This window comes from Podarcis tiliguerta, assembly GCF_965153285.1.
Source record: "Podarcis tiliguerta genome assembly, chromosome: 5".
NCBI lineage: Eukaryota > Metazoa > Chordata > Lepidosauria > Squamata > Lacertidae > Podarcis > Podarcis tiliguerta.
In genome coordinates, this window is record NC_139538.1 from 56,184,565 (window position 1) to 56,199,219 (window position 14,655).

General features: G+C 40.3%; 1 protein-coding gene across 4 annotated transcripts in view; it reads left to right on the top strand.

Moving 5' to 3' along the window:
- Positions 1-14,655, top strand: part of DOCK1 (dedicator of cytokinesis 1) — a 359,825-nt gene that overhangs the window by 267,077 nt on the left and 78,093 nt on the right. For all 4 annotated transcript variants that reach the window (XM_083439577.1, XM_083439579.1, XM_083439580.1 and 1 more), the window contains exon 33: positions 9,606-9,760. In XM_083439577.1, coding sequence (XP_083295703.1) covers positions 9,606-9,760 — 155 coding nt within the window. The remainder of the gene's footprint in view (positions 1-9,605; positions 9,761-14,655) is intronic.

The following is a 14,655-nucleotide window of genomic DNA, read 5'->3' on the forward strand; positions in this document are numbered from 1 at the left end:
TGATATATCTTCTGATTAATACATGAGTTTGTGATGAAAGAGAGAATTCACATTCATCTTTCTACGATTTGGAAGTGCACTCTGTTTGAACTATGGCGTTATGTAGGGAAGGAAAATAAGACTTTAGTAATGCCTTTTGGGGAACAGCTCGGTTCTGTTTTTATTAAGAAAGACTTGAGTGCATTAGTGAGTAGAGACCAGGATAAACCAAAATACATAATAATATACAAGTGACAGACATATACCCAGAATGTCTCATTTTAAAAGAGTAAACTAAGCTCAGCTCTTCTAGTCAATCACTACCAAAAAATCTACTTTTGAGTGTTCCATTGCACATGCATCCTGATCCAAGGTAGAGTACTTGGACCTAAGTCCTTTTGATGTCACATGTTCAGCCATTAAAAGGACTGGCTTCATGTGAGCAAAGGAAGACATGGAACTCAGGCTGCTGAGTAACTTGTTTCTCCAAGAATGCCTGGTGTATTTCAGCTCTGTACAATGAACCCACATCTTTCTTCTCACCACTCCCACCCTCATGTTCTCTTCTACCCAGGCATGGCCAGGCAAAGCCACTGAAAAAGCCAACAGAGTTGGCTTTAGTATACAGATACGGTTTAAATCCTGGTGTCTTGTCCTTTATTCTCAAACTATCTGGTTTTCATTATTCTGATTGCAATTTTTTTTAAAAAAAAAATAAGCGCAGACTGCCACAATAATCAAGCTGCTGACTTTAGGAGTTTCCTGGTTGCCATCAAATGGTCTCGGAGCAGGTGGGAGGCCCTGCTGACCACCACAAATCAAGCAGCAACTTGATTTGTGGGAAATGACATGGTTGCTACCTTACACATGCTGAAATATGCTGTTTCTGAAGAGCCCTGAGGCAGTAGGCACAGGCTGATGACACCATCTAGTCTTTTTTTATTCTGTAATTTGGGGTAGGTGGATTTCTTGCCTCCAGCATAAGATGGGACCGTCCCAGCACTAAAATGGCCTCCCCCCCTTCTTTCTGATAATAAGGGAAGGATTATAAATAAGAGCAAGAAAAGTTTTTTTTTTTTAAAAAAAATCCTTACATACATGGTTTAAAAAATGTCAAAAGTGTATTACAGGTTGCAGGTTGGGATTCAAAAGTTGATGGTAGTTGATCCAAATGACCTACATGTTACTGGGAAAGAGTGTTATGGTTAAGATTTATACAAACATTAGTAAACTGTTTGTTTATCAGAAAAACGAGGAGGGAAATGCAGTTTAAAAAAAAATAAAGTTAAAAATGTTACTAACAAAATCTAGGAATTGCCAAGGTTGTTGCTAAAAAGCAAAACTTTAGGATCAAGTAAACCATAATTTCTTCAATACAAAGTTGCGTAATTGAATCTTCCATACTGTGATAAGCGCTATTTTGAAATCCACCTGTCTCTGTTAAGCAGAGAAAAACCTTCTAAGATCATGGCCAGTCCACCAAAAATGATGCTTCATACTCATAGATTATCCATCCGCTTGCTTGCTCAACAGCCTTGCATTGAGATGATGCAGTGATAATGCTGAAATGACAGAATGAATTAGTATATGTTTGTTTTACTAATGATACATTAGAATTGAATTCCTAATTTAATACCAAAGACATTAGTCATGTGAAATAAATTGTTACCATGGTAATACCTAATTTACAACACATGAATAAATTCATAAAATCATAATAAAATGGCATGTTGACCATTTCAATCAGTTTGTTGTGGGCAACAATCCATATAGGTTCTGTTTATAAGAAGTACAGTTCGTACCGTATTGTTCGCTCTATAAGACGCACCAGACCACAGGACACACCTAGTTTTTGGAGGAGGAAAACAAGAAAAAAAATATTCTGAATCTCAGAAGCCAGAACAGCAAGAGGGATCACTGCGCAGTGAAAGCAGCAATCCTTCTTGCTGTTCTGGCTTCTGGGATAGCTGAGCAGCCTGCATTCACTCCATAAGACGCACACACATTTCCCCTTACTTTTTAGGAGGGAAAAAGTGAGTCTTATAGAGCAAAAAATAGGGTATATAGATAGTATTAAAGTACTGGAGAAGTTTCCCTGAAAAATCTTTAGGAGTCCTGGCAGCCACAGAATCTCAGTCTCAGGGAATTATTTTCTTTGTTAATTAATATCTGCACTAATTATCTTGCTACTTCCTCAGATGTGATCAGGAGTTAATAACTGTCACTTTGCTTCTTTAGCCCAGTCACCATAATCATCTCACATGCTGATGCCTGTGCTGGGATAGACTCATCTTATGTTGGAGGAAAGACCTCTAGCTACCAACATCCTTTAAATATCTGCCAAAAGCACCCCCCCAGATAAACAGGTTTCAATTATTTTTTGGCATGGGACTCCATTCTTTCAAAGTGGTTGAATAGCTTCACTGAAATAGTTTGAACAATAGTACTGTGATTGAGGGACACGGGTGGCGCTGTGGTCTAAACCACTGAGCCTCTTGGGCTTCCCGATCAGAAGGTCAGCAGTTTGAATCCCCATGACGGGTTGAGCTCCCATTGCTCGGTCCCAGCTCCTGCCAACCTAGCAGTTCGAAAGCAGGCCAAAAAAGTGCAAGTAGATAAATAGGTACCGCTCCAGCAGGAAGGTAAACGGTGTTTCCGTGCGCTGCTCTGGTTTCGGTGTTCCATTGCACCAGAAGCGGCTTAGTCATGCTGGCCACATCACTCAGAAAAACTGTCTGCGGACAAACGCCAGCTCCCTCGGCCTGTAAAGTGAGATGAGCACCGCAACCCCAGAGTCGTCTGCGACTGGACTTAACTGTCAGGGGTCCTTTACCTTTACCTTTACTCTGATTGCCTTGTCCTTCTGTGTTTAGTGACCAGGGTTCAAAGTAGCCCTGTCACACAGTTCAGTAGGTTTCAGAGGATGAGCCAGTAGGGGTTTTTTGTTTTGTTTTTTAAGCCAGTCTCAAACCGCTGAAAGCGATTGGGTATCCAAGCAATACGTTGGTCGATGAAACCGCTGGACTGAGCTGGCTTGCCAGTAGGGTATTTCATGTCATTCTCTCTCCCTCTTCCTGCTGACACTGTGCCAGTTGATCCTGCAGGTGGGATATGTCAAATCTCAGTTGGCGTCTTTTCTCTCTAATCACTTCATTTTCCTCATTCATGGTAAGAAAAGATTCATTTGCCAGAACAGCATGGACTCTGTAAATTTCCTTCTACTCCTTCAGCCCAGCATTTTGCTCGCATAATCTCTGTAATTTGCTGTTAATACCATTGCCATCTCTTAAAATGCAGGTTATTCCCATCATAATTCCCTGGTGAAAGACATGCTTGTGTTATTGGCATGCATTGCTGATTTTTATTTTTAATATCTAAAACTAGATATTTTCTCTGGCTTCCCAACAGTGGCTTCTATAGAAAACCAATAAGATTCCCCCCCCCCTTTTTTTTTGCTTTAATAACATCACTCATGGATTCTTCATAACCATATGTGCATATTAAGGCTGGGCTGCAGGAAAATCTGCTCCCATTTTTGCAGGTGGGTCAGGAGACTGTGAATGTGAGATCAGTTATTTTATTAGTACCAAACAGGTGGAAAAGTTGAGCGCAGTTGAGTGTTGATTATATTCCCCCGCCACCCTGGATTTTAGGTCCATTTCATTAAAAGGTGATGCCTACTTACTGTATTGTGGCATCGTGATATAGATCAAGTGCACATGCTCAAGGTTCTGAAGATTCATCATTTTGAGTTATTGCTAGGGACTGATGACAGTGTAAGAGGGAGTGGTTTTTTCCGAATAGTGAGAATACTTGCATACTAACATCTGGGGAGGGGGAATTGTGCACCTTAGTGGGCTGTGGGTGTGAAAAGTATCCAAGAAAGCAGTGTTAATCTGTTCAAATTTACTTTATTGCAGTTATATCCCACTTCTTGTCCAATGAGTTCAAGACAGCATACATTGCGTATCACACATTATGTCTAGCTTGGTAACGATAACCTTATGAAGCAGCTTAGGCTGAGACATCATGATTAGTCCAAGGTCAATCTTAGTATAGATGTGAATCTTTATCCCTAGTCCTAGTCCACTCTTCTAACTGCTGTACCACACTGCCCCAGAGGCAACAATCACAATAACACTGTACTGGCATTGGGGTTAGAGACACTCAAAATTCATAGGAGCTGGGAAAATACATCAGTTGTAATAGAAAATGATTTCATTTTAATGTACAAATTAAATCTGGTATCCTGCATGCAGTTAACACACACAAAAGCCCATTGATTTGCACAGGTAATTAATTGCAGGATTGCAGTCTGTGAATTTAAATTACCATGCTTTTATTCGCGTAGGGAAGGCGCAGCATACTAATGATAATATGAATTTAAAAGCATCTGTTTTCCAGCAGAGTAAGAGTAAATTATAAACTGATAAAACCAGGCACCAAGAAAAACACAGCAGATCTTAGTTTATGAGCTCAATCACATTGGCTTCAGAAATACTCAAGTTACACGCAGTCACGTATGGGCACTTAGTTCCCACTGACAACAAGGGGAATCCAAATTACTCATCTAATTGCAGAATTTAGTTTGCTGGATAAAAGGCAAGGAAGTGAGTTGGGGGAAGAGCTAGCAGCTAGCAGCAGTTCTGCTTAGCTGATCGCAGCTTCGGGGAACTCATGAACAGGACTCGTAAACAGGGGCATTTATGGGAGAGCTTGAGGGGGATGCCCTGAGGAGCATCACACACTCTGCATAGAACCAAGAGACATGGAGGGTGAGGGAGCTGCCGCAGTGACACTTGTGCCATGTTTGTCTTCCAGCCTGAGAATGTGCAAAACTACATAGGTATGGGTCTGAGCGTGTGCCTAGAAAGCAGGGGTCTGAGCTGTTTTCTGTTTTCTCAGTCACTTTTCCGGCTCTTTAGCACCGAAATTGAAGCAAACATCAGTCTGCAGAAAACCTGATTGCGCCAATTCAGCATTAAAGATAGTGTTTCCCTTGGGGTGAGTGGCAGGGCAGGGCAAGCAGAAATCTGGATGAGCCCTAAGTTCATTTTCATCGCTTTTTAATTTGTATACCGTCTTTCTATCTTACAATACTGTAGGCGGTTTACAAGCTGAAGAAACAAAAAATGTACATCTTCTAACAATCTAATGCAATACAAAAATGAGACAATAAAACTTTAAAATAGGCAACCTACATCAAAAAAGTAACATTCAACAATCATTAGAATAGTATTAAATAATAATAACATATAAAAGTTAAACAGAAATCCACTCAACAGTTACAATAAATAATTTCTAAACTATAATCAATAAAACAAGGGTAAGCCACAGTACATAAAATAATACAATACAAACTGAGAAGCAGAGACTAGAAGGTCGGGCAAGGCAGGTGGAAGGAGGCCTTGCCTGATGAAGTCTCTCCCCTCACAGTTCTTCCTCCAGGACCTGCTCCCTTATGAGAACTCCTATCGTCGGAGGGTGGGGCAAGGCTTGGAAGAAAACTTAATTGGCTACCACCCAATGTTCTTATAGCCCAGTGCAAGGATTGGTGGCTGCCAGGATACTACTACCTCTTAAGGAAAGTTGCAAGGGATTTGAAGAGGCGCTACTTCAGCTTGAAACCAAGCTCTTTCGCGTCATTGGATGACTTTGGATTGCATCCTCTGCCTTCTCCAACCAGAACCCCAAGGGAGGTGATCATTCACGCCAATCTTGGTTGAGAAAGATTTACGTAGCCTGAAGATAATTGGTTATGAGAAGGGGGATGAAAGGCCCTGAGTTTCCAGCTGAATATGATTGAGAATCTGCAGGGTATCTTAGATATCAGATATGCTGCATAGCTGATTTGTGGAACGATATGTTTATCATCCAAAACTGTGGGGCTGCTGACTCTGCAGTTCTCATAAGCTTTTCTACTTGTTTTTCCTCCAATCCACCACTGCAGAATAAAGTAAATTCTGGGGAAAGCTGCCATCAAACACTGCAGCTGAACTGATAAGCTAAATGGCCTTCAGGCAGCAGAGGAAGGAAGATTTGCAGTGTGATTATACACATTGTAATATTTTCTAATTGCTTTTTCTTTCTTTCTTTCTCCACGCGGTACACGTTTTTCTCAAGCATTACTTTCCTAGGGAGCCACCTCCTCCTGCATTGATTTAAGATTTCTGCTAGTTAGACCTACGTGGAAGGATTTAATAGGAGGCACCGCACAAGTGACAAAAAAAGGGGATGAAGTGCTTTACTGCTGATTTCCCCTGATTTCTTCTGATGCCCACAAAATTCTAATTTTGAGATGAATTAGACGTTAGAACGTGTACAAAGAGAACAAGTGAAGGGCTCGTTCACCACCACGCTTTATAAAATGGGGATGTAAAGCTTTCTTTTATTTTGTGGTGTTCATGATTATCGCCAAGCTCAGATATTCCCTTTCGTTTCCCATTAGAAAGACATTCCCCACTTGTCAGTTCCTTGTGGTCATGGGAGCTCCATGCATGCTGCTCCCACTCCCATTTGCTTCAATGGATTGGCCAACACTGTGCATGATTGAATTGCATAGGGAAGCCTTGCTAGTGCTGTCGCTTTGGACCAAGGGCATTCTCTATATTTTAAAAAAAAATGGTAATCAAAGGTTTAAAATGCGTTGTTAGGGCAATATGCTTCTTTCATGGATTTACTTCGAAACCAGCCATTTTTCTTTCTGTCTTGAAATTCAATCCCTAAACTTGGAGCCTTGTGACAGAACAGGAACTTCGTGGCATTGATGGTCTCCCTGACAAATAACATTGTGTCACTATAATTCATTTTCTGATCTATTTTCTCTGACAGTTTTCAGGTATAGTACAAAAGAACTGTCACCTGGAAGACTGAATGGTAGTAATAATGAAATAGAAATAAATCTTTATACTGTTTTCATGTTTTTAAAAAAGCTTTTCCTGGCTTACCGCTGAATATTCTGCTTAAGAGTATGCTCAACTATAATAGCACTATTACATTTTTTTATTTTTATTTTTGGTAATATGTAGACTTTTATTTCTTTTTGGCACTGTGTCCTGTTCAAGGGTATCTATGAACAGCTAATACTGTAGTTATAAGCAAAGTGCACATCTGTCATGGACTGGCTGGATGCAGAAGAGTGGTGGGAGGCAACAGCCGGGGAACTCCCTAGGGAACCCCAGGCAAAAAAGGCCTTAGAGCCAGCAGAGTGGTGGTAGGATGACAACAAATGGCCAGAGGGAAAAGACTAAGGGGAAGGTGTCAGAATCTGGATGGGCAACAGGGTTTAGTGAGCAGGAAGAGTTTGTGGCAGAGTGTAGTTCAGTCTCTGAGGCTGGTCAAGAGACTGGTGAAGAATTCAGGGAGTCTCCCCCTCTTGCTGCAACCAGCTCCCCTCCCCCTGGTCTCCAAGAACTCGCGCACACACACACAAATGAAAAGAGCAGAACAGAGTTTAGTTGTGTGCAGATGCAGTTTGAAACTGCATGGGGGGAAACCTTGGAGAGGAGAAGCCTTAGAGGGGGGTGGGAAGGTGGGGACTTCCAGCCCTCACAAGTGTGTAATTGGGGCAAAACCTATCGGGAATGGTTGCTGAGACCACTAAGCGTGAGCTGTATCCCCCCCCCCCTTAAATAAAGAGTTAACTTCACTGGCATTGGTGACTTACTACTTTAGTGCTGATCTAAGCCAGACTCGATCCCTGACAACGTTTCTTGATTCAGGCAGTGCATTCGATATAGTTCCCTAGATAAATGAATCAGACAGAGAACCTAATTAAGCTGTGAAATGTTTCGTAGATGTGACAGTTTTCATGGCTCAGAAGATGTGGTGGTGGTCACCAATGTAAATGGCTTTAAGTTCAAGATCGCTATTGCTCAAGAAATATAAAAATACAAGTGGGGCCTGCAACAAAGCCTTGCTGCGTACAGTGCTCCTGTTCAGTATTCCATTCATCCTAGTTCTTTTACAGAATACTCTTCAGTTTCCTTCTCCCTCAGTTTTCATTCCCTCCCTTCCCAAGACATTGTAGGGCCACTAAGCATGCTCAGCCCTCATTTAGCTATGGTTGGGGTTCTTGACTCACCCTCCTACTTCGTTCCCTAAACATTTTTTCTACTTTGGTACATCTTGTGTGCCTAACCAGCTGGTGTTGACTGCTACTCTTCTGTCTGGTGCCGTGTTTGCAGAGCTTCAGAGCTTGTCCACTGCTGTGTGGTGCCATAAGGAAACAACTTTGAGGCAGAAGTCCAGATTCCATTCAGCGGAATAACAACTCCCAAATGCAGCAGGGTTGGCTTATCTCATTTTGAAGAGTGCATGGCAAATTACATTATCATCAAAAGAGAGCCTTCCCACCTCCACCCAGTCAATAAAACTACTAAGTTTATAAGTGATGAAGCCAAGTGATTCTTAAGCAGTTCTGAGTTCATTTCAAACTTATTTTCTATGTCCAGAAGTCTACAAGAACATCAGATTTATGCTATGTGACTAGCCAACCTTATATGTAATCATTGGTAATCCTACATAGATCTCTTTTGAAATTATTGTTTCTGTTTGGAACTTAACTTTGTTTCTACGTATGGAGTGTGAGTCAGGATGAAGTAAGTGCTAAACAGGTGTATAATTAATTTTTTTGATAATCAAATACCTGAAGTGTTACTTACTGTAGCCCTAGCTTATATTCAGCTTCATATCTTGAGATGTTCATAGTGATAATGAAATAATAGACTTATGATTAAAAATACAGCAGATAAATGTTTTGAAAACACTAGCAATGTTTATCACATCTTTCGTTTTTGTGTAATTTAAATATTGTATGATTCAATGTATGTACCTTTAATCATATATTTACAAAAAATGTTTCAAATGCTACTTCTGTTGAACAACTTTTAATTAATATTTCTAAGAATTCAATTTCTCTCTCCTTCTCTTTCACCACTGGTAACTTAAACTAGCACATCATCTTGTATTATCAATCTGTATTGAGAAGAATAAGGGTTGTCTTCCAGTTGTTGGAAGTTATTTAAGATTATCCTAAGAGTCTATCTATAAGGAGGCATCTTTGTAACTGCATTGTCAAAATATACTACAGACAAAGAAGGCAAATTACTGTGAAGACTTGCTTAATGTTAATTTAGGAAATTTGAATTAAGTGTTGATACTTAATATTTGTTCTAGTTCCGACTAAATTTAGATAAAAAGAATGCTGACTCAGCAGGTGATGAACTTGATGGTGAATAGATTGGCAGTAATGAAACAATAATGAGCTAAGCTGGGGAAGGGGTACCTTTTTTAGTTTAAAGATATTGGCAGGTATTATCCAGTGTTGTTTAAATATCATTTCTCATTATTTTGATTTTTTTTCTACAAAAAGCACTAAGAGTCCACCCTAAAGGGCTTAAACTCTGGCTAAGAGACATCTGATTTTGAGGTTCTGCTTTGTAAAACCTGGATGGTTTGCAAGTTGCTTTTTGTGCTATGGCAAATGTGCTCTGTATATCTTCAGAGTACTATTATTTACTATTGCCTGCCTTTCTTTTTAAGAACAAATTTTGATTCTGAAAACTGAAGAGCCTTGGCTCTAATTAAGCCCCTTCTTCTAAATTCAGGTGGTTTTGTCTCTGCAGGCCAACATAAGATCAAGTTCATTCCTGAGATGGTGGGGCCTATGTTAGAAATGACACTGATCCCTGAAACTGAACTTAGAAAAGCTACCATCCCAATATTCTTTGATATGATGCAGTGCGAGTTTCATTCTACCAGTACCAGAGGCTTTCAGATGGTAAGTACATTTTGTTTACAGAGTACCAAACTATGCTTTTCTTTTGTCCAAGAAAGTTTCACAAAGCAAATTTTATTTTATCTGTATGAAGCAGACCAACACAACTTGTAAACCCACAACCTGCGACCTACATCTATAGTTTTGCCACCTGCATGCCTATAAGGAACTAATGGAGCCATGAACAGAACACATTGCCAAAGAAAGCTTGGTGTTCCCTTCTGTCATTGCTGGGATGTTGCAAGCAGATTCAATTGTCATCCTGCTCAAAGTGGGCTATACGTCTAGCCCTGATTTTGCCACCAGAATATTCAGTTCTTTGGCATCCCTTCTCAGTTTCTCATCCCTAATAGTGGCATTGAAAGGCTCCTTATACTGCATCCGATTATTGGTTGATCTAGCTCAGTAAAGTCTACACTGGCAGTAGCTCCCAAGGGTTTCAGACTGTGATTTTTCCTAGTCTTGCCTGCGTTTTGAACCTAGAACCTTTTGCATGTGCACTACCACCAAGTTACAGCTGTGCAGCCCTGGAAACAAATGTGGCTAGACTGTCTTCTTTCCATTCAAAAAGGCACTCACACAGGGATTGCTATCCTGCTGTTTAAATTACCTGCCAGAAAGACAATTATCTAACCTTATTAGTCATATCAACAAAGTTTAAATTAGCTCCCTTTTTATAGCAGACCTACAATGTGTGAGGGAGGAATATTTCACAGCACTTTAATTTGAAAACATGAAGTCCTATATCATTCTCAGACAACTGTTACATGAAATATAATCTTATTTCAGTTTCTTTCTTCCTTCCTTCCTTCCTTCCTTCCTTCCTTCCTTCCTTCCTTCCTCCTTTCTTTCAACTGTGTGTTGTAAGAATGACATGAGATTAATAATCCTCAGAGCTAAACCTTTTCTGTTGTCACTGAGTTTACATGATCAGTTTTTCTAGGGAAATATTAATCCAGCAGGAAATAAAATACATGTTCATGTCATTCTTCCATAGTTTCTTGCGCAAAATGCACCTGATATATGGCAGAACCACATGTAAGGCAATATTACTTTTCAACAGCTAAATTTTACAAGAGTGCATATCAGGTTCACCAAACTGGGGAGAGGGGAGGTGTTTGTGTGAACAAATAACCTTGGAAATCCTATCGGGTAGCAATTCCTTGGAGAATTGATTACATGAACTCAGTCTTGGCACCAGAGTAGGTAATTACTTTGTAAGTAAAGATTTTCTATGATGGGAGTTGCCTTCGTCTTTACAGCTTCTCTCCACTTTGTCGTCGGGCAGAATAACAGCCACAAGTAGCAATAACTGATTTAGCAGGTTTGTTCCTGCTCCTGCTAATGTAAGGGAGAGCAGTCTCATGGCGGGGTGGGGTGGGGAGGGGAGGAACAAGCCTAGTCAGAAGAAATCAAAGCACCACAATTTGCGTCCTTTATCTTAATCTTTTATTTCACCTCATCTCCTTTCTTTGCACATCCTTTGTGGTTTTGGCATCTGAAAGCAAGCCTGAAAAGTAGTATCCATTTTGTGAGCCATTGTTTTTGTTCTAAATTATCTTTCGTCACTCTTGGTTTGGCAAACCCTGTTCTGTTTCTCCATTTTTATGGAAAGCTCTTTCTCCAAGGAGCTCAGGGTAGCCTACAAGATTGCACACACACAAAAGCAAACGTTGTTCTTGTTTAGTCGTGTCCGACTCTTCGTGACCCCATGGACCAGAGCATGCCAGGCACTCCTGTCTTCCACTGCCTCCCGCAGTTTGGTCAAACTCATGCTGGTAGCTTTGAGAACACTATCCAACCATCTCATCCTCTGTCGTCCCCTTCTCCTTGTGCTCTCAATCTTTCCCAACATCAGGGTCTTTTCCAGGGAGTCTTCTCTTCTCATGTGAGGTAGGTTTGATTGAGAAATCGGCCCAATATCACCCAGCAAGCTATACATAATTGTGTGGAGTTTTGAACCTCAGTCACACAGAGGATGATCACACATTGGGTATACCTGGCTTATTTTCATTGTTCAAATTATTTCTACCATACACATACATTTAAAATCATGCACATGAGATGATGATATTTCCACCAGTGCTGTATTTTTTTTTGGGGGGGGGGGAGTCAAAATAAGAAGTTTGCTTGAATTGGTGCTGTTATCTACAAAGCTGTGCTGTGCAAAAGTTGTACAGTGAAAGCCGTGTCTCTCATGATTAACTGCCTATGTTCTGCACAGAAGCTTTAGGTTTAACTCTGCACACTCACAGTGTCTGGGAAGGCTAAAAGCTTTGCACATTTGGGATGTTAATGAAAGGTTTTGTCTTTCCTACTTTCATGGAGCATTTTGCAAGGCTAGTGTAGCTCCAATGCTCTGTTCCATATCCAGGATGCATACCTCAAAGGAGACCAAAGCCTAAAGGCAGAAATAGCTGCAGTACTTTACAGGATCAAGTGCACTGATTTGGTATACCCGGAAGCCACGTAAAGTTTGTCACGATCCCCATGCTGATCATCCAGATGTAGCCTTAAGTCAAGTAGGTATTCCTACTGTTTTTGCATACAAGCCTGTAGCCTGCATCCATCTGCCATAGGCAGCTGTCAGAAATCGTGCTAGGAGGCCAAAGCAGGAGCCACACCTGTGAAACCAGGTCAGGAGCCAATCAGCAAACAAACACAGAAGAACTTGAGCAGGAAGACTCTAATAGGTCTTTCCTATTTCAGAGGACCACTAGCCAACTTGCGTGGACAGGGCCAATACCGAGCCTGAGAATACTTCCCAGTGTAGAAAGATGCCCCCAAATGCATTTCGGGGGGGGGGGGCTGACCACATGGGGAGCCATGTACAGAACCAAGCGCTCCCAGTTTTAATTCCCATGGCTTCTGACAGGAGACTACATAAGAACAGTCCTGCTGTTTTAGACTATCTCGTCCAGCGTTCTGTTACCCACAATGAGGTACCAGCCAGGTGCCCCATGGATATTCCTAGGTAAGCCGTAATAGACAAGGCCTTCCGTGTTATTCCTTCCCAATATTTAGATCTGAACATGAAATCTCTAGCTACCGTGGCCAATATAATGAATTCATCTAATGTGTAAAACACAACAGTTAGTAGCAGTTACCATTTTGTTATAATTTATTCCCTAAAATAATCTAATCGTGGTCGGTCTTTCTCTCTCTCTCTCTCTCTCTCTCTCTCTCTCTGTGTGTGTGTGTGTGTACAAATGTTTTCTTTCTGTCTTAGCTTACTTCCTAGAAGTAAGCTAAGAGAAGTGCCCTCAAAGAACTTGCAACCAAGTAAAATTATTGTGCAAATCTATCTTTCAGCAATATGCAACATCCATTTGTATATCCATCTTGTGTCATATAAAGCAAACAGAGCCCTCCAAATAAAATGTAAAAAAACCACAAGGATATAAAATAAACAAATGGATAATACACATGATTGCTAACACAAAACTACTGATGCAAATAAAGCACCTCTGGCTAGAGTTCTGTTATGAAAAGCAGGTAATTGGGTTGGGACTGTCAGCAAGAAGAAGCAGAAGATCTTTTTATTCAATTCTAGAAGTTGACAATAAATTGTAATATCAATGAGGCGGCACTGTCTTATCTAGTTGTCAGTTGATGTTTTAACTTCTATTTCCCCAGGACTTGAAATTAATAATTGCTGTTTGCAGTACATATCACTGCTCCTGGAAGCACCATAAAATATTTAGAAACCCTAATGAAGTACTTAACTGTGTAATCTTATACATATCTACTCAGAAGTAAATCCAGCTTAGTTCAGTGGGACTTACTCCCTGGTATGTGTGTAAAGGATTGCAACCCAAGTCACATGGGCGGTATGTAAATAGGTATGCAAAGGGTGGGGGTCATAAAGCAATGATGTTGCAGGTCTTAAGGGAACTGCAGGACGGGTTAAATAAGATGATCATGCAAATCAGTCTTTTTACCATTGTCTGACATCCAGCTATCCTTAATTAAATGCACCACATAATTAATGGACTTTGTTGAATCTGATAGACTAAAAAGGATTATAGATGCTAACATTTTGCCTCCCTTCCAAGAGGTGTTAACATGAATTTCTAATAAGACTCAGCTCAGCATAACACTTCTAGCTTTGTTTGTGAAGGATAAGTATACCTCTACTATGCAGACTATGACAAATGCTCCCCTTGGTCCTAGCGGTGATTATTGGCCAATAGACAAACAATAGCATTTGTATCCTTGTGAATAGTTTCTGATTGAGTTGTTTTATTTACAAAATAAATTGAAAATCACTAGCAAAGAAAAATTTCAGCACCACTAGATACACAGCTCTGGGAAAAGCGAGATTTTGATGCATCCTGTTAAATCAAATCATGGAGCATAATGATTTTTGTAAGCTACTCTGCAATAATGCCGTAACTATGATGGAGCATGGAAATTATTGACCTGCCACTAGGGTTCAAAGTAGGAAAGGGAAACAAATTGTATGACAATAATCCCATCCCATTTTATTTTGCAGAAGAATTTCATATGTTTTTGTTATGTTGTTCTATACATTTAGAGGTAGCTTTTTTGCATTGTATTTTATGCTCTTCTAAACATCTGAAAAATGAAGGCTTGAAAACTAAGCAAAAATATCTTAAGGACAATCTTGTTGTGCCATACCAAAGATCTAGCTTGTGAGAAGTTTGATAGATTACATTAATTTATTGGTGTGCAGCAAAAAGTTGGTGTATATGTGTGTTTAAATTCTAAGTTTCCTTCCTTGGCCTCAAACTCTCACAGAAAGCCTAAGCCTCCTGTTACCTCATCAGAGGATAGGTGCATTTTCTTCTTGCTTTTTCCTTCATGCTTTCTGGCTGTTATAGAAATAGCTAATCAGACACTGCATTTGAAGTTCTCAAGTGATTATGTGCAATCGT